General features: G+C 43.2%; 1 protein-coding gene across 9 annotated transcripts in view; it reads right to left on the reverse strand.

Moving 5' to 3' along the window:
* The window catches only part of CLASP1 (cytoplasmic linker associated protein 1), a 264,431-nt gene that overhangs the window by 39,916 nt on the left and 203,338 nt on the right, over nucleotides 1-21,177 (reverse strand). For all 9 annotated transcript variants that reach the window (XM_068545282.1, XM_068545273.1, XM_068545280.1 and 6 more), the window contains 5 exons: nucleotides 20,621-20,784; nucleotides 16,246-16,324; nucleotides 15,060-15,203; nucleotides 6,501-6,644; nucleotides 5,871-5,977 (listed from right to left, as the gene is read on the reverse strand). In XM_068545282.1, coding sequence (XP_068401383.1) covers nucleotides 5,871-5,977; nucleotides 6,501-6,644; nucleotides 15,060-15,203; nucleotides 16,246-16,324; nucleotides 20,621-20,784 — 638 coding nt within the window. The remainder of the gene's footprint in view (nucleotides 1-5,870; nucleotides 5,978-6,500; nucleotides 6,645-15,059; nucleotides 15,204-16,245; nucleotides 16,325-20,620; nucleotides 20,785-21,177) is intronic.

Raw genomic sequence — 21,177 nt, forward strand, 5'->3', positions numbered from 1 at the left:
CAAGCAATACGCACAAGGGAACAGCGAGGGGGAGGCAGCAGCTCTGCTTAGAAGAGACCTGGTTGGGTGAACCCCAGTCTGCCACCTGCCCTCACATTCTGTCTTGTTTTAGCTCGGAGGTATAATCCCTTAGGTTAAAGGCCAGGTCCTAGGCGTCTGTAAACACCGCGATTAGACTCCAGAAAGGTTTCCACAGGGTTCTTTAGATTAGGAAGAGTTGCTCAATCGGTCAATACTCACTGACCTGAGGTCAGGCCAGGGCACCCAACACCGAGGCAGAAGAAGGCTCTGGCCTCCCCCTGCGGAAAGGATGCACAGCGCAGGCGGGGAGATGCGTGAGGTCAGGTCGCCAAGGAGAGAAAAGCTGGAGACAGGAAGTGTGCCTTCTGAGACCTTCTTCTTTGTCATTTTGTAGGGAAAAGATACTAGGTATGGAATGAGGATAATTGTTCCTTCTCATGAAATCAATAGGGTTTTGGCAAAGAGCAAAGAGAAAGATACAGATTTCCTCTTCGTCTTATGTAACCGATAGGTTCTCTAAGTGTAAAGGTCTCTGGTCCACTCTCTCTCCCTCCGACGGTTAACAGAAGTTATAGTTGTTTGTGAAGCGTTAGCTGTAGCATTGTACACACGTGTAAAAGGTGATTCTGGGAACAGATGTCCTCTGGAGGGTGGTCTCGGTGGCCGGATGGGAAGACTGGCTGGGGGTGAAGCTTGGTGCCCAGTAAGACACACAGGTCAGTGTACTGGGAGACGGTCAATCAACCGGTCTGATACGTTGAGGCATGACTAACCTTTAAGACAAATGCAGTGGCATGCTTTATTCACACTGAGGACGCAGCCTTCTCACTGTCGACGTGCCCGTGCCCCAACCTGCGCATCTGGACAGTCACCACAGGAGTCTCTGCACGCTTTAGAAGCTACTTTCAGAACTGGCAGAGTTTCCAAAGGAAGATGCTGTTAAAACACTTAGCTGACTTGTTTACTACATACAGTCTCGCTGTGTCGAGGACATAAAGTAAGAATGTAAATCTTCTGTGCAAAAGCTATCTCTGAGGCATTCAAAAGTAACAGACTTCTTTTGTTTCGTCTTGACCCTTGTCCTGTCACGGAAGGTGCAAACTCATCTCACACAGCACAGAGGCAGCTGGACTGCTCCGTCCCCTGCTCATGTAATCGTAGGGCTCCAGGGAAGGGAGCCTCTGATCTTTGGACCTTTATAAAAAGCACCTAAGAGACCCTCAAACACGAATCCGTAGGAGCCCATGGAGCCTCCTTTGTAAAGCACTGTCACTCGGCCGGGAGCCTGCGGGGACCCCACGGCTCTCCCGCCTGGTGCTGGGCCCCCTTTATGGGCTGTCACGGGGAGCGCACCTCTCGGGGCTGCCTTTCTGGATCTGAGTCCTCAGACTGTCAGCACATGCGGGACATCAGGATGGGATATCAGGAAGGACACTGGGCCACACCACTGAGAGCAGGGCTGAGGACCGCAGGTTTGGGAGGGAGCAGCCCTGTGCGGTCGGTCGAGCATAAGGCCGGGGACACGGCGCACGGTCGCGGCCCTGACGGCACGCGTCGCCCGAGCCCCCTCCAGGGGCCGAGTGCTGCAACCGCAGATGTCGGTGATGTGGCCAGTTGATGCAATGGTCCCCTCTCCTGGGGGCACCGTAGGAGCGTCCTCGAGAGGTCTGGCCGAGGCCACGCCCCTGCTCACACTTCTCACCAAGGCTCTAGCCCTGCTGGTCTCGGCCGGAGGCAGCGAAGAGGCTTCCCCAGAGACCTGAGGCGACCTTGGAAGCGCAATAATATTGTGACACCTCAGAGAAGTGGAACAGGTAGCTCGTTACCTGGGAGAGTAAGGGCGCCTGAGAGTCTTGTGGGAGGGAGCGGTGGGGATGGAGCTAGGCTGAGGAAAGGGAGCTGGCTGCTTCGACCACCCATCGGCGCTGCAACCCCACAACCGACTGCGGTGATCAGAAGACGAGAGTCAGAGAAAGAGACAAGACAGGCAAGGACGGCACTATACTCTGTGTCCTGGAGCCCCTCTCCCTGACAAAGCTCTACCCAGAGTCACGCTGCACCATTCAGGGGCAAGAACCAACTCTGAGTCCTGCATTTATGTTTTTAAATCACATGAGATTCCAAGTACAGGACTGTGTGTGTGTAAAGGAAATTACAAGCACTTAACATGCAAAAAACACAGATGTACTTGCAGATAATGCAATCGGTTATTCCAGAAAGAACCAAAGAAGGATTCATGGGCCTTAATTCAAATGGGACCAAAGGGACGAGAGCAGGAAGCCTCAGGGAAGGTGCCACCCCGCCAGATCACTCGGGCAGGGGGCAACGCGTTCCCCCAGCGGGACGACCCTCAGATGGGTATTTCCTTCTGCGAAAACAACAGCACCATTGCGGGGGGGGGGGGCGGGCCATGGCCCACAGGCCGGCTCCGAGAGGGGGGAACCAAAAACCTAACCCCTCTGCTCACGTGACCTGATATGAGGACTAAAGGGCGCCTGAGAACACAGGCTCTCCTCACCTGGCAGGTGTCCCTAAGTGACCTGGGCGTGCAAAGGCCCCGCCAGAGTTCTAACAACTGCTGCAGTTCAACAGACCCAGAGACACGGCACGGGCGTGAACTGAGCTGACCGCAAATGGGACACCAGGCCACGGGGTGGGGGCCACAGGACCCGGGTCCCTACGCAGCAGCGTGCCTGCCCCAGCACTCATGGCGGTCCTAAGAGCAGTGGTCCAGAGCTGGTCTCCACCTGCGGACAGCAATGGCCCCATTTTATAAGGGAAACAAGGTGTGGAGGGGAGCGGTCACTGCGGCACAGAAGGGCCAAAAGGCCTCCTCTAGGCCACACACTGAGTCAGCGGCGCAAGAGGACACGGGCGACCCCCTCAACTGGGGCCCTGCCAGTAGGGGGGGACCAAGAGGATGCGCCAGCGCCTCCCTGTGGGAGGGAGTCTCCAGCTCGATCCCCACTGTGAGTCCGTGCACACTCTTGATCGTCTGACGGGACGAGTGTAAAATCCACCTAAAACTGCCTTTTACTGATGGGTTAACATAGGTTATCTGCTGAGCGCTCCACGGCATGTTTGTCAAGAACGCACAGCAGACCAGAGTGAGGACGGCCACGTGCTTTTTCTATCTTAAAGGGAATGGACTGCACGTAATCGTTGAAGCCCCTTGCAACTGTTTTTCAATTAGCATCGATCACACTTGGTAAAATGAGCTGAAATGTAAATGTGTGTTTAATGATGGAACACTCCAGGCCATTCGTCTTCTCCCCGAAGACTCGAAGCATCTGTTTGCTCGCTGGGAATAAGGAGGACTCCTCTCTCTCACAGAAACGATGACTGATGGATGGAATTTCCACAAAAGTCTAACCTGTGGGCTACGGCCTCTCTAATGTTACTGGGTGGATAAAAATGAATTCCTCACTAGCGATTTTTTTTTAAAAACTATCAAATTAAATGTGTTCATCATATTAGAGTATTTTCTTATTCCCAGCATAATCTGAGTGTAGAATTTTTGGACTAAAAAAAAAGTAACTAGTTTATTTTGATACTCAAAGTTAGATGAAAAACAAATAACTCAATAACTCTTCCCCTTAAGGACAAAAAACTAACATCCAATGGTAAAGATAAAATAGCAGGTCATAGAAAATAAATGTTTCAAGAGCACCGCTCAGAAAAATAGCTGAGATTATATCCTGTAGAATTGGTCTATCCCTACTTAGAATGTGGTAACCCAGTACATTCTCCTATTTAGTGCAAGAGTTCATTCCTTTTATAAATTTCCTGGTAGAAAGTATGTAGCCCATTTGAATATTTCCCGTGATATGATGACATGGGGCAGCTTTTCCCACTTCTGGACAGTTCTAGTTGTGAGAAAAATTATTTCTCCTGTTGAGTTCAAGTTGGCTAAGGCCACTCTGGCTACTTATGCACTGACTGAGGGCATATTGTGTCTAAAAAGAAAGAAAGAAATTACACAACTAAATAATTCCTTAAAGAAGAATTTGTTGATAAGAAAATATTTAGGTCACACTTGGACTTTTTAAGATTGAAAATAAATCTCCCCATTTCTTCCACTCACCTGTAACCCTAACAGTAAAAATTTAGGCCAGGCTAGTTAAGAATGAATGGTGAGCTGGAAAACTAAATTAGAATTTTTAAATAATTTGGACATCCATGAAGCTTAATACCTAGCCAAGTCTTAGCTCTGCTGGATTATGCTAGCAGCTCCCACCAATCTTTTACTTAGACCATGAGCACATATAACAAAATACTTCATTTAAATTTTATCTTTTGTTTATTACCTAAAGAATGTGCCACCCTATTAATGAAATAACTAAAAAATAAGAAGTATGAACTGTGTATTATGGAAGAACAGAATTCTCAATGTTGCAGAAGTACTATTTCTAAACAAAGGCAACAATTTACAGAGAAGACAACTTTTCCATAAAATTCTCTCCTACCGAGGAGAACGCCATGATTTTACTGCCAACACCGGGGTCATTTAAGACAAACCGTTTGCTTTGATACAGATGTTTAACATTTAAAAAACAAGGGTGCTGAGCCAGAGTCACACTTGGGGAAAGTCAGACATGTTTCCATTAGTTTCTGGTCTCAAGCCTCTAATTATACTAGCCTGCTGAAACCATGACCACACACACCAAATCTGGAAACATAACGCTATGCTTCATGCTACCTACATACAGTACCAGGGGACCTTAGGAGGATGAAACATAAAGCAATATAAACACTAGGATACTCTAAGTATACAAAACATTTCGTTTCTCCAAGAGAAAAATACAAATTTGACATTTTCCAAAATATTTACATGATAACTTGAGAAACTGAAGACAACTTCAGTGGTAAGGATGGAGGAGTTTGGAAGAGTCTTGAGCATTAAAAAAATCTAAATTTGAAGGCACTTACATTTTGCTATCTTCCAACTTAAAGAGGTAACTCTTAAAAGGGTATGGCATACTTGTGGCATTTTCCTCCAATTTTAAGATCGTGGTGTCAGCAACCCTTAAGACACAGCCCCCTGATTCTTGTTAGTGATCCCAAAGCCCTGGATTTCTCGAAGCCAAACACGCATGCATGACCCCTGCAGGTCCAGCCGCTGGCTCCTTCCTGAAAGCTGTGGTCTACAGGGTCACCACTCTGAGTGAGGCCATGAGAAACTCCAGCACCTGCCAGGGGGTCATGAAAGCCACCGTGCAGGGACTTCTAAGGGCTCTGGCCAGATGGGAAATGTTATCCAAAGATCTCAAGGCAAACTCTCTTCTCTTTCTAAGTCACTGCCCCAGACTCTGTTGGGCCAATGTTCCCATGGTCCCAACAGGAGTCTGAAAATGCTGATCCAGTTTTAGTTCTCAGGTTCTCAATCCCTTCTCAGAGCAGCATTCGGCTTCAAACGTGAGCCCAGAATGGCCACTGGGGTGGAAACTACCCCAGACTATGTGTGGACTGATTATAAAGGGTTTAGTTAGACAATCAAATACCTGTAGGTGCTCCTCTCGCTTACAGAGTAGGTGATGAGTTTCTAAACGCTTTCAATGTGAAACAGGGCTCTAAACGTAACTTTCAGTTTTAAAATCTTTAAGGTACTAGAAGAAAGCGTTTAGAGCTAGAAGAATCTCAGAGACCATTCAGCAGAAACCGCTCATTTCACCATAGAAGCTAACCACTTTGCCCCAAGTGACACAGTTAAGATTTGGGTGAGGGCTAGGAGCCGTGGGCTCCTGGCACCCATACACTTTTTGGTATTAAGCTCGGTCTAAAAACCTAGAGGTAGCCTAGACAGTCATCGGGGTGCTTTAGCGTCTTCACTCCTGTTGAAATGGCATTACCTTGGAGACAGGCCCCCATGGGAGCAGTTGGTTGGGGAGGTCAGGGGGCTGGTCCGGCTGCTGGGATGTCGAGAGGGAGTCCGGCCAATGGTGTTGCTTGGAGAGCCCTGGGGGAAGGCAGAAGAGCTCCATCACGCGAGGGATAAATACAGAACACAGTTCCGCTTGCCCCTCGGCCTTTGAACCCCCATGCAAATAAATGGGCAGATTCTGCATAATCAGGGTGATTTTTTCCAGAATCATAAGGTCAATTTTAAGTGCATACAAACCAAAAATGGATAGCTGTCCTGCAGGCATTCCCGAAGCGGAGTGACTGCTGTCAGCTAGAGCAGACAGAGTAGCAGACACAACTGAGCATTTGCGTCTTTACAGTGTGAAAAAATAAGTTCCTCAATGACTGCCCGCCTGACTAAATGAGTTAGTGAACATTTACGTGAACATGCTGACTTAAAGGAAGGACCATTTAAATAGCAGGTTCATTCCCTGGGAATGCACAGGACCCGACATCGCCCCACACTCGGCATGCCCCCAACCTACTGAGAGAGCACAGGAAAGCTGGCCATTCCACCAGAGCGAGCCCTGCACGGGGACGGGTAAGTGGAGGCCACCAACCGTGACCCAAGCACTCACCACACTGGTGTTACTGGAGTTCTTGAGGTGGTTGTGCAGGAGTTTGGTGGCACCATCCTGGAATGTTTTTGGCAAGGCACCAAGTAACATGGTAAATTCAGGAGTGTTCAATTCAAACAGAGAGATGAGCACAATCTGTGCTGCCTAGAAACGGAAGAGATGGTTAACTTATGTCACGTACAATTGCCCATCTTGGTCAAAATGCTCATTAAAGTTGTTTCACTTTATTTTTTTTATTTATATATTTTGGCCGCACCGCGCGACTTGCGGGATCTCAGCTCCCTGACCAGGGACTGAACCCGGGCCCCCAGCAGTGAAAACACGGAGTCCTAACCACTGGACCACCAGGGAATTCCCAAAATTGTTTTTTAAAAGAAATCTGTTTTGTATGAGTAGAATAAATAATAAGAGGATATCTGTGCCATAAAAAAAACAAACAGAACCTAGAGAAATACCATCATCAACTATAAACAGCCAAACTTCAATATGGAAAATAAGCCCTGGTTTCACTGAACACCCTGGCCTTGGATTTTACAACAGCACTCCTGAAACTTTTTTCCTCTGCTGTCCAACACCAGGGACAAAGCTGGTGAGTACATAAACGAAACAATCAAAAAATGTGAAAAGGCTTAAGATTGTCCATTCTAGTAAGTCAGAACCGGACAAGGCTCCTGGCATACCCTGGAAAGAACAAGTTTCTAAACAAGCTACCACTGCGTTATCTTGAAAAACCACTTTTCCTAGTGACTAAGAAACACTAGAAATAGAGTTCAAGTACATCTGAAAAACTCCTACTTTTACATCTATGAATTGAGGACAGAGACGGTCTTTGGGAAGCAAACTAGATTTACATGGTATGAATTAAAAAGTTACTACTCTTCTGCCTTTTGGAAAATGTTCTACTTTTCTTTATTAGAGACAACATATGCTCGTAGTCGCTATAGCAGCAAAGTGGGGAAGAGCAAGCAGCTAAAACACCAGCAGTGAGACCCAGGCTTCCCCAGCAAGCTACATGCCTGCTATGGTGCTCGAGCTTAGAAAACAATGCCCTCGGAGTTAGTTACAAGGGTTTTGATTTAGAAGAACTATTCCAAAAGAAAATTTTAGTTAGTGCTAACAGGCATTTCTTACAAATTTCTAAGAGTCAAAAGAAGGGAAAACATATTATGAAAATCTTTCGACTAGAAGCAAACATTTATTTTTCCAAAGACTGTAATATTTAGGATTGCAGTAATTATCCTAAATATTTTTTCCACTATATAGAATATTACATAGAAACATGTTTATTTTTGGAAATAAACACCCACAAAAAAACCCACTTCAATGCTTTTATAATGTTAAAATTAATTCTAGGTCCAGTTAATATAAAATTACTATTTTGTACCTGGAGAAGGAAAAAAACAAAAAACAAAAAAATTCAAAGACCCAAATGTATTTAACCAAAATTAAAACTTAATTACAAATTTTGAAATATCAGTAGAATAACATATTTTACACAATAAAAAATTATCTTTCATAATGTCATAAGCATTTATTAAGCACAGCATTGGGCAAAAGGATCTTACTTTTTCCCGATTTCCGAATATGGTCATTAATAGCCTCTCCAACCAAATTAAAACATAAGGGCCAGTGTGCTTTCACAAGACAGGCAAAAAACATTATTATTGATTGTACTAAAACACACATTTCTACATGTCATTATTGGAACAGTTTTAACAAATCGTTATCTGAAGAAATCTATTTCACCATCAATTTAACACACTGTTAATATGATTTGTATAAAAGCAAATTCCCCAAATCATGCGAAGGAACCTGTGCACTAAAAAAAATTTTTATTAGATGTTAGAAAAAAATGCATGCAGAAAACACTGCACTTCAAAGAGAAACAAAGAAGCAGACTTGAGTTTTGGCCAAGGGAAAAAAAAATCAGCATCACCAATTTAATAAGAAAGTTTAGCCACTTTTTTTTTTGTTGTTGACTGCAAATGGCATTAGAAAACTATTAAATGTATTATTACATTTTTGAATAGTATGTTTTTATGTGAAATGTGCCACTGTCTTTAGACCTAATTTCTTCCCAGAATGACAAGATACCTGATACTAAAAATTTACTTGGGGTTTTCCATGAAGCAAATTATAAAACTGGTAGGATCGTTTAGGAACAAGAGGGCTGCAAGGTGACAGGCCTAGAGACTGTGCTAATTCGTGGCTACTTAACATTACTGACTTTTCGTCATATGGGAGAAGAAAGCGCAGCAGACTTCAACTTCTACCCACTGAAGAACCTTCTCTCAATAACCCTGAAGTTGAATTTTGATAAGAAATCAAATAGAAAGACAGGGGATTCTGAAAATAACTCGTTGGACAGATGGTATGTGTGTGATTTACGCATATAAGTGAATATAATTTGTTTTTGCATTTTCCAAAATATAAACTGTAAATGATTTTATTAGTTTTCAAACGTAACCCTCTGGCCTAAAGCTGTTTTCAAAGTAAGATCTTTTTCTGAAACCCAAGCTCCAGAAATGGATGGAAAGTATCATTGAAGTGTATTATTTTAAAAAGATTTCACATCAAAGTTTTAAAAGGAATGAGACTGTTATGGTCCTGAAACATTTTATCTACAACTCCCTGTATCAGTGAGGAGTCTGAATACCAGAATGTCCCGGCAAGGATGACAACTGGCTTATGGTTTATCGTTACCATCAATATGCTCTCACTGCAGGAATAATTCCAAATATGGGGATGGGCTGCAGAGATTCATTTTAAAAAGCCTGGGGCAGAGCTCGTGTTCAATAATGAGCCCAAAACCAGAGGGTGTCGCTGTACCAACTCGGAGCTCTTGCCCCACGTGAGGAAGGGCCATTGAAAAGCCAGACCAAAACCTCTGCTGCTGACGTTTTCTAACGGGCAACTCTGGGGCGACGTACTTTAAAGATCAAATGGCGACCTAAAAGGAAATGACTCTCACTTGTGCCCCTACAGCAGAACTTGGGGGATGAGGGTAAAAGGGCCTTCAAATCTCACTGCTAGTGTCTGAAAAGAACCTGCAGGCTCTCGATGGCCTTGAATGCCGTGTGCCTCACAGCAGAAAAGGATTTTTCCAGACAGGAGATCAATAAAACTTTGACAAATGTTTCAGTGTCAGTGTTAATTATGGAAAACTTAAAATTTGAGAAGAGAGGGCTTTTTAAATTTATTAAACAAATATTACTGCTCCCTTCAGATTGTGATTAAAATTGCTTTAGAAAAACCACCAAAGAGAAGGTATTTCAAAACCTTCTGACATTTTAAATTTAGTATCTCTCCATTGCTATGTCGTTAAAATATGGTAGAAGCCTGTCTGCAACGTGGCTATTTCTTTGGGAAGGCAGTTAATCATAAAACACACCAAAACACAACATTTACACAGGTGCACGCACGCACGCGCACGCACGCTCTGGCTCACGTAGTATTATGTTAATTTTAGGGTTCTTCAAAATCTTCTCAGTGTCTTCACAAGGGTAATCAGGAGTAACAATCTCAATGCAAACAGTGAAGTGTCTTTTTGCAAGTTAGTACACAGTTTTAAATCTACCTGTTTACAATTTTCTTCCAAGTTTCCTTCTCCAGGCCCAGAGCAGGTGGAGGCTGACCTAGTGGGGAAATCCTCACCTATTCGACTACGCTGAAGCGGGACGGACAAACAGGAAAGGGGTAGGGTTTAATCAGAGACAAGAAGCACGCGCTCAAAACCATGGTTATTGGTAAGGTATTTGGCTTCTTTTCTAAAATCATATACATAGAGAGAGATTATACAATCTGAAAGTCTATGAATAATAACGGAACAGTAACAGTACCCTTAACGATAATAACAGGAACTGCCAGTGTTAAACCTCCATCATTTGCTAAGTCCTTCATAATCATCACAACCCCTCCTGGAAGTAGCAGTGTTCTTGCAAACAGATCAAAAATGAGACTTGAGCGAGGCAGTCATATTCAGCTGAGGTCCAAATCTTATTTGATGGTAAAAGTCTGAGCTTTTAGATTAGGACACGCTGCCTATGTATAATCAGAGATTTAAAATTTTTTTCAATTAGAAATGTCGACTTTTGAAGGCTATTTATATACTTTTCCTGCTCTAGGAAACAGCATCTCTATAACCTCTAATTTTCTTTGCCACGTCTTTATTTCCCGCCTTTCTCAAAACAACATCTGGGGGCTCATACATCTGTTAGTTCACTTGACAAAGCAGGTGCGCAGTGTTAGAGAATCACGTATGATAAGGAAACATACAGGGATTCTGAACCCTAAAATGTAAACATACCATTAAAATTTCTATTGTCATTACCGCATTCCCTTTGCCTGATGGGAAAAAAATCTTCCTAACGCTGGAAAATATTTGGACCAGCAGCAAAACCAAAGCAACCCTCAAGCAGTTAACAGCTGAAGCTACAACAACAAACAAAGCAGTATCTATCTAGGTTTTTATATGCTTTATTGCACTTGGTCCTCCCAACAGTGCCTAAAGCAAATATCATGATTCCCATTTCACGGATAATAAACAAGGATTCAGAGGTTAAACTACTTGTTCACACCGATAAAAAGTAGCAGAGGCAGAAGTCAACAGAGGTCAACTCTAGAATACATTGTATTATCCTAATACAGACACAGTGCATTAAGAAAGGTCTAGTGATTTCTCCAAAGAAGATGTACAGGCTGCCAACAAACACATGAAAGGATGCTCAACATCACTAATCACTAGAGAAATGCAAATCAAAACCACAATGAGGTGTCACCTCACACCGGTCAGAATGGCCATCATCAAAAAATCTACAAACAATAAATGCTGGAGAGGGTGTGGAGAAAAGGGAACCCTCTTGCACTGCTGGTGGGAATGTAAACTGATACAGTCATTATGGAGAACAGTATGGATGTTCCTTTAAAAACTACAAATAGAACTACCATATGACCCAGCAATCCCACTACTGGGCATATACCCTGAGAAAACTATAATTGAAAAAGAGTCATGTACCACAATGTTCATTGCAGCTCTATTTACAATAGCCAGGACATGGAAGCAACCAAAGTGTCCATCAACAGATGAGTGGATAAAGAAGATGTGGCACATATATACACTGGAATATTACTCAGCCATAAAAAGAAACGAAACTTGAGTTATTTGTAGTGAGGTGGATGGACCTACAGTCTGTCATACAGAGTGAAGTAAGTCAGAAAGAGAAAAACAAATACCGTATGATAACACACATATATGGAATCTAAAAAAAAAAAAAAAAAAAAAAAAAAGATTGTGAAGAACCTAAGGGCAGGACAGGAATAAAGATGCAGACGTAGAGAATGGACTTGAGGACACAGGAGGGCGGGGGGGGGGGGGGAAGGGTAAGTTGGGATGAAGTGAGAGAGCAGGATGGACATATCTACACTATCAAATGTAAAACAGATAGCTAGTGGGAAGCAGCCGCAGAGCACAGGGAGATCAGCTCAGTGCTCTGTGACCTCCTAGAGGGGTGGGATAGGGAGGGTGGGAGGGAGACGCAAGAGGGAGGGGATATGGGGATAATGTATATGTATAGCTGATTCACTTTATTATAAAGCAGAAAGTAACACACCATTGTAAAGTAATTATACTCCAATAAAGATGTTAAAAAAAAAAGAAAAAAGACAAAGGTCCAGTGTATGTCTGTGTAGTTTGGTCAACACAACTCTCAGGACTCCCATACGTAAAAAATGGAAAAGGTTACTTTGGGAATAAAGCAGGCCAGTTAAAGCCAGGTGGGGCTTCTCCATCCATCCAAGTCAGTCCCAGACAGGCAAGCGTGCCTCCTGATGACTGGCTCGTGCTTTGGTTTAGGTTGTGTTTCCTCCCTCCTCAACATCTTAAATATTCAAACACCCGACTGGCTCTGAGAGGAAACACCCAAGAACACTGACATAAAAAGAGAAATAAAATATCAAAAACACTGAAGTCAGTAAATCAGAGTTGTGTCAGCATAAAATGTGTCTGAAGTGCTTTCCCAAATAGGAGATACATGGCAGGAGCTGCACTGCCTGCAAACTTCCCGAGTATTGTTTGTATAAAGTTAATATTCTCCGAGGATAGGGCCAGTATGGGAGTCTCCTGCATAGATTTCAGACTGTAGGGCTCTTCTAGTATTTAGAATGTAACCTTGCCCTACTCTTAGGAAATTAAGTCAGGACACCAACAGGAGAACTTGGTTCATGATCGGAAAGTGCTTTTCTGATCATGAAAATCGCCAAGATTTCCCTAGCACCTGATACAACCTTTTAATAACTCTGCAAATTACAGGTGAGGCAAAACATATGTCTACTTAGAAGAGATAAGCAAGCAAATCTTTAGTGCACTAAATTATCTAGATGAAAAAGGTGCCTGTTTTCTTTCCTTGCAGCTTTAAAATAATAGTAATGACAATTTAAAGTCGTAGCACAGAGTGATATATACCATATCACAATTTCTAAGTATTTTAATTTACTTAGGCACTACATTCATTTAGACCATCTTTAGAACACATCTCAAATTCCCCAGAGAATCAGCGGCAACCAGGTCAAGACTACGTCAGCAGCTTGCGTGCCCGAGGTTCAGTCCCAGGGGAACGGTCTAAACTGATGGGCCTCAACACTGCATTAAAAATCAGCCAAGAGTGGAAGGAGCCCCGGCCAGACACAGAGCAACGCCCACACTCCACTCTGTACCAGTGAAGCCAAGTGACTTCGGGGAGAGCACAGCAATCTAGGTTAGTTCTCATTGCAGCCAGGACTGAGAACTACTGACGTAAAGCTTTTCAGCTTCCTCTGAGGGGCCGGGATTACTGTCCCAGAGCCCAGGTTTGACCTCAGCCTGAAGGTGGGGTGTTTGGCAGTCCTCACGATGGGGAAGGGGAAGACGTACGGGCAGACACTGGAGGCAGACACCAGTGGAGACCAGATCACACAGCAGCGCTGTATGATCCAAAGTAACCTAAAAGAGTTAAGAGACCGAACAGTAAATGAGTCATGTGACCTCGGCAGTCAACATTCTAACCACACCTGACTTGAGCTAGTATAAAGTAAGTTGAGTGTTTTGATGCCCCAGGCTAGATAACTCAAGGAAAAACATTCCTCTAGTGTCCTGATTAGAAAGGTTAGGACAATAAATCCGAGTTCAAACGTTTAATGTGCATGTCCAGAGAAAGCAGCCATAATGACCAAAGCTGGCTGTTCCCATACAGGCCCGAATCATGATAACGTGCATGTCTAAAACATCTTCCAGCCCCACGGGAGGGAACACTTCAGTAACTTTCAATTACAAAAACACATACTCAGATAGACACACGTACGTAACTCAGCGTGTTATGCCTAAACATAGGAAGTTGTACTTGGGCTCTTGTATTTCTTGGTTGATCTGTGACTTTGAAAACTGTAACACAAATATCTCTTTCTGACGTTCCAGTCAACCAAATCATGCCACCACCTCCCAGTGTACCTCCCTAGTCCCAAAGAGGCTTAATGGTTAAATTAAAGGTTGCCAGTAAAATGCTCTTTCAATAAATATTGAAACATTTTACAAACGGATCATAAATCAAAAACATTATTTTCTATTAGAACAGTAATTTTGAATGAGTGCTTTAATAAAATTCATCCTTGTTTCTTTGACCTTGGACAACTCAGTTTATTACTGTACAATGGCTAGAGAATTACACTGGCTGTGACCCTCCCAAAGAAACCCTGCAGGTGATTCTTTGGTTCCCTTCCTTGGATTCCATTAGAGCAGGAGCTAGGTGTTCAGGGGCATTTGGAACCACAACAACCTTCCTAACTACCTCTTGGAATCATCCTTAACCCTGCCTTGACCCAAGTGGTCCACGATACCAACTCTACCCCAAGGCCAAAGGACTATTTTGGTACGGATGGCGGTGGAAGGAGTATACTACGGGGAAAAAAGGAAAGAAAAAAAAAATGCAAGGTTCATGATTACACACAAATAACCAAAATCAAGTACTTTTAGTCTGAAACCAGAACTAAGAAATCTGGTTTTTAACAGTAACTTTGAAAGGCTAGTTTGTTTATATATAAAGTAAAAGAACAATGGCCTGACAGGAAGAGAATAATAGAAACAACAAAGAGAGCGATAACTTACACTTCCTGCGTGCTTATAACCTGTCAGGAATTGATCATGCTTTTAACATATATGAATTCATCTTCATAGTAGTCCTAAGGCAGAATACTACCTAGGAATAGAAATAACAGGGTCCTGTGCTCCCTCCACTGTGTTATATGCCTTTCAATGTGCCATTTCAGAAGAAAATAGCAAATATTTCTCTTCAGGTGATTGAAAAAAAAAAAAAAGCAACAACACAACATCTTGGTATCAGGGTGTCTCCCATGATACAAGATTTCAGATTTTCGTTTTGATCTTCAGAGACTGCAACTAGACAGAGCTGGAGGGACAGGAGCAGAGCCTTGGTTTCCTAGAAAAGGAGCGATAGTGGTTTGCGTGTAGGTTTGTGGGTGGTTTACAAGCTCCCATAAATTCCTCTTCGTGACGCGCGCCTAAGGACATACCTTTCTCACGTCTGAACTCTTTGGTTCTGTCGTCCAGGTTATAATTCTAGAAACAGCAAGCCTTGTCTCACTAGAGTTTATGAAATCTGTTGGGTCCATCTGCCTGGCGAGAGACTCGATGTACTTCAGGATTGCAACTTTGACCTGAAAGATCCAGCGATTATAAACGGTAAGTACACTTTATAAATCTTTGAACAGAACTCTTAACTGGTGCTCAGAGAAAAGTACACAGTACTGAGGGGACACTGCCTTTCTCCTGGATTTATGTTCCTACACGCAGGGGCCTCCAGCAGGGAAAAAGCATGAGGTGCCTGACAGGGAAGCCTGGGAACAGAAGGGAGGCCTGCAGCCTAATCCCCTGCCCTCTGTGGCTGCCGGGCCTGCGGAGAAGGCAGGCTCTGCTCCTCACAGACGCCGCAAGACACGTGCCGGGCAGGAGCCCACGGTGGGGTGAGGGGTGGAGGCACCAGGGGGACCTCCAGCTCTGCCACCGACTGCGGCGCAAGTACAACTCTGTGTGAGTTTTATTTTTCAGCCACTCTAGGCCAGGTCTTGCAAGGCAGCACTGAAGGTAATTCAAGCTGATAATTCTGCTCTAACTTCCCCACCGAGGTCTCACTTGGTTTTGACCTCAGGAGAAAAGGGTGATTATTTATTGGGCCTCTCCTGAAAACCGCAGCAAAATTAGTGATGGAAGCACAGACAATGTACCTGATGCCATTCAAAGGAGCACATCCTCCTTCAAATACCATTTGTTCGTTCTTACAGGTATAATGTTTATAAAACATGTCACAATTCATTTTTCATGTGTTATGATGTTAATATGAAAAACATTCTGATAAGATACCTATTTAAACACATCAAAAATTTCTACATTAAATATTAATGTGAAACATTGTAATAATGCCCAAATGTTGGTAAGGATGTGGAACGACTGGAGTTCTCAGACACCGCTGGTAGGAATATAATTTGATATAACCATTTCGGCAGTTTAAAATAAAGTTAAGCATGTCCCTACCCAATAAACCAGCAACTTCTCTACCACGTACTGAACCAGGAGAAATGGAAACATGTTGCTCACAGCAGATTTACTCACAATAGCCAAATATGAGTCATGTATAAACAAGCATATTTTAAGCAAATTTGACTTCTAGAGGTTGAACTATAATGACAAACAGTTACCGACCTTGAGGTTAGGAGTTTGGGTTTGATCCACAATAAATCTCATCAAAATGTTAAATTGCTGATCAAATGGAAAGGAGTCCCTAGGTTTAAAAAAAAAAGTATTTTAAAAGAAAGACTTATTACAAAAAACAATGTAAAATCATGTAAGAAACAAAAATACACTATCATAGATTCCTCTAACATATGTAAAAAGCAAGCATGTTTATATTTTTTAAATATTACTTTTCATTTTATGTAAATACTAAAGTAATACACATTACATAGAAAATTTATTTGTTTATTTTTTGTTTCGGTTTTTGGTTTTTGTTTGGCTGCACCGCATGGCATATGGGATCCCAGTTCCCGGACCAGAGACGGAACCCGGGCCCGGCACTTGAAAGCGCCGAGTCCTAACCACCAGACCGCCAGGGAATTCCCTAGAAAATTTAGAAAAGGGGAAATCTTGTTAAAAGTCCCAAAACACATAAACTGAGCAATGAACGCCTGCTTGCCTTCTTGGGACCTGCTCGTCTTCTTTCCGGGCACCTTTCGGAATACTGCTCACGTGAGAAACACTTGCATCGCCCAAATCTAACTTTTACATCCAGGTGAGGCTGCTTGCAGCTGCCCTTGCTGAAGCTGCCTGCACGGTTCCTGGGGTCCTCGCTGGGTAACCGCCCGTGAGCTGGCTTTGTGCGGTCACCACAGAAGAGCGCCTGTGGGACACTCACCCAGAAACACCCCTCTCTCCAGCTACAGACACACACAGGGGGGCCTGGGACCCTAAGAGCCCCGCTCTGGCTCCACTTCTCGCCTGCGACTCATCTCATTTCTCGTGGTCCTCTCACATTTTTGATCCAACTGAGTAACCCCGAGGGCTCTTGGCGAGCGGAAGTCAGTGTCCTCTCCCTTAAAAAGCCGCAATTACTAGTATGAGTCTAAAATTGCCTGAAGGAGCCCTTGTGCCTAATGCAGATGTCCCTTCCATGCTAACAGGAAAGATAATGCAACGCAAAGATCTATTCCAACTGAGGCTGAGTGACTGCATCGCTTTGTTTTAGACTCCCTTAGAGACGATTCTCAGTGTACGGAAGGATAGTAGAAAGAAAAGGGACGCAGGTTCGAATCTTTCAGATTACAGGACTGATTTGAAATTTAAATGAAATAATACAAGAAAAACGTAAAGTGTGTGGCACATACTAGTTACTAGTAGTACCACCATCACAATTACTAATAAAAAGTAAACTTGACCAATAGCACATCCTTTTCTCCCGCATCTATTTGTATCCAGGACGCTCTGAGGACCACCTCTGGCAGCAAAGTACATCTTAGTATATATGATTTAAGTGACTCATCCTGGCCACACATCAAAGAAACAAACCACACACAAAACACCTCTCCTTTCTTCTACAGCAGAGGGAGGATGGAGAATACATCTGAGTAACGGGTGTATTTAAGCTGGAGCTGTGCCCTGCTGTCGAGTGCAGCCAACGGAAAGGACACTGAGGCAGATTCACAATCAGGTCTATCACCTGAGGAACAGCTCCCAGCCACCACTGAGACGCCCTCGGTACTCACAATCCTAGGTAAGCTGAAAGAGCTAAACGTCTCAGCTGCCAAGAAAAAGGGACACATGCTTTGGGACCTAGGCCAGGGAATTCCCCAGAAGAGGGTTCTTAAAGGAATGAGGCATCCAGGAGCACTAATAGGAGGGCACAATTATCTCCCTTAATCACCAAAGATCAGAAATATAATCGTAATATTTCCATCATCCCTAAAAATCTGAAATGGATCTTCTGTCATTCATAAATTCACCTAAATTAAGGAAGCAATCTATAGGCTAAAGTCTGGCCTACAAATGTTTTCCTTGGCTTTCACAGTGTCATTTAAAAAAAAAATCTTGAATATCTTGCCTTAATCCACATTTCTGACCTCTCTTGAAAAGCCTGGACCACTGGGCCCACATCCCCTGTGACCACAACTCACTGCAGCTCCCGGCCTCTCGCGTAACCGCCCTGCTGCTTACATCGCTCGTGTATCATCAGCTGCATCAGCTCAGTCCCTCTAGTCAACCTCTGGCCAAACTGTGAGGAATCCACTGGTGTAGAGGACTGTCCCCCAACTGCACTGCACTTAGTCACCCACAGGAGGGATGGTGCCTGAAAGCCTTACTGCAAATACAGTACGTTACACTAAGTTCACTGAAAATCTAAAGGGAAATCTACTTGGATAATAAAATTCTATAGCAGCACAAATTACACAGATCTCCGGGGTCAGGGACCAAAAGAAAAGCTGGCATCACAGTGTAGAGGAACAAATGTAGGCTTGGCAGCCAGAGACATCTAACAGATGCAAGCGCGGGGGACAATGACGGGGCAGCGTGATGCCCTCCACACTCTCCCGCAGGCCAGCCGGCGACCACAGGACACACAACAGAGCGACAACTGGCTCTCCTGGATGCTGGCTCCCGGGCTGCCACGAGCAGGACGTGGGGCTCCGGGTGTGTCAAGTTACTCTCTGTTTCCTAATTTTATAATGAAATGAGAACGGTCCTTCCATTTTGACAATTCTATGATACCTACTCATATCCCAGTTTGCAGTAACGGGTCATATAAAAGTTACTATGCTGATGACGATTTTCTGAGTGACCTGGAGACATCTGTTTATTCTTTTAAAAATTCAGCAATCTGACACATTCCCCTCCGTCATCCACCAAATCACAACCGAGACATTACTGCGAACCGTCTTCTGAGATCATTCAATTTCTATCACTCGTGTGTCGAGGATTTACTATTGCACAGGCAAAGATCAGAAGTTTGTTTCCAAACAATAACAGCACAGGGTCAGTTTTTTTACACTTTTTCTGAGTCTCAGTAGCTTTTCTTTTCTCATAAAGGCCAGATAGGCTACAAATATTGTAAGTGTGTTATCATCTCTAGCCAATGAACTGTTAATAGAAACTATTCCTGGATGAACGGGAACCCTACACTACACATGAACAGAAAAATTTCTAGTGTGCCTTACAAGAGGTTGAAGTCGTAAAAATACTGAGGTCTTCAGAAGGATGCTCATAAATATTCTGAAGTGTTTTTTAAAGAAAAGAGAATCAATTTTCAACGTCTTTTTTCTTTTTTTTACATTTGTCTTAGGCATTCACAAAAATAATGTCAACTCAAGGAAGATATGGGCATTTCATCTCATGGATTGTTGGGATATTTCAACATACATGTTAATAAGAGAATGTGGGAATTAAGTAAGAAAGTAGATGTTCAAGTGGGTGACAAAAGCCACAGGTAACAGAATGACAAGAAACCACCTACAAAGACTCTCGTAGTATCAAAATGGTCTAGTGCCCCCGCCCCACCAGTAGACATTTTCCCAAAGAGGACATACAAATGGCCAACAAGTACATGAAAAGGTGCTCAACATCACTAATTATTAGAAAAATGCAAATAAAAACTACAATGAGGTATCACCTCACACCTGTTAGAATGGCCATCATCAAAAAAGACAAGAGATAACAAATGCTGGTGGGAACATAAATTGGTGCAGCCGCTATGGAAAACGGTATGGAGGTTCCACAAAAAAATCAGAACTAGCGAATTCCCTGGTGGCCTATCGGTTAGGACGCGGCACTTTCACTGCTGTGGCCCACGTTCAATCCCTGGTCAGGGAACTGAGATCCCGCAAGCCATGTGGCGCAGCCAAAAAAAAAAAAAAAAAAAAAAAAATTAGAACTACCAGCAACCCCATTGCTAGGTATGTATCCAAAGGAAATGAAATCAGTATCTCAAAGAGATATCCAACCCCATGTTCACTGCAGCACTATTCACAACAGCCAAGACATGGAAACAACCTAAGTGTGTTGATGGATGAACGGATAAAGAAAATGTGGTGTACATATAAATGGAATATTATTCAGTCATAAAAGAGAAGGAAATCATGCCATTTGTGACAACATGGATGAAACTTGAGGGCATCACGCTAAGTGAAACAAGCCAGATAGAGAAAGACAAATACTGCATGATATCACTTATATGTGGAATCTTAAAAAAAAAAAAAAAAGAAAGTCAAACCCATAGAAACAAAGAGTCGAATGGTGGTTGTCAGTGCCTAGGGGGGTGAGGGAAATGGGGAGATGTTGGTCAAAGGGTACAAACTTCCAGTTACAGGTATAACACTTGCTAAGAGAACATATCTTGACCGCTTTTACCACATAAGCAACAAAAAATGGTAATTATGTGAGGTGAAGGATGTGTTAACTGACATTGCAGTAATCATTTAGCAATATATACATGTATCAAATCCTCACATTATACACTTAAAACTTACACAATGTTGTATGTCAGTTTTACCTCAAAAACTGGGAAAAAATGATCTTGCCCCCAAACACTTGCCTTGTGACATCGAGAGCCTTCTGAACTTTCGCTTGCACAGATCCAAGCAAGTCTGCTCCCATTTTCTTAAGTAATTGTGTGAGAAGAACAAAAAGCCAGTCTTGCAAGTCATCCTTATGAATTATTATAAAATCCACAAGAGTCTCCAAAAACATACTGAAAACCTAGACACAAATGGAAACCAAGTATTTCACATATTTGATTCATGATTTCCTCCCAAGTCTCCAAAATGATAAAAATGCCCATCTTGGCTTTGTCTAGAATCGTAACTGGGGTTGACACTGTCCACAAGTGGACATGGCATAGGAGGCAAACGCAGTTACAAGAATAGATAAAGGAAAAGGGGTCGGAACTTACTCTCTGGAGTGAATTCCACCGCAAACCAGGCCATGCAACGAAACAGATTCCATGTTAGTCCACAGTGAAGTCATACAAGTTGCATGCAGTTTCTTAAAAGGCCTGAAAAGGCTACAAACTGACGAAATAACTCTCCCCTCCCTCTACATGCCTTTAAAATTCAGTACAGAGAGAAATTAACTTTGCTGAAAATATGAATC

The sequence above is a fragment of the Eschrichtius robustus genome, chromosome 5, assembly GCF_028021215.1.
Source record: "Eschrichtius robustus isolate mEscRob2 chromosome 5, mEscRob2.pri, whole genome shotgun sequence".
Classification (NCBI taxonomy): Eukaryota; Metazoa; Chordata; class Mammalia; order Artiodactyla; family Eschrichtiidae; genus Eschrichtius; species Eschrichtius robustus.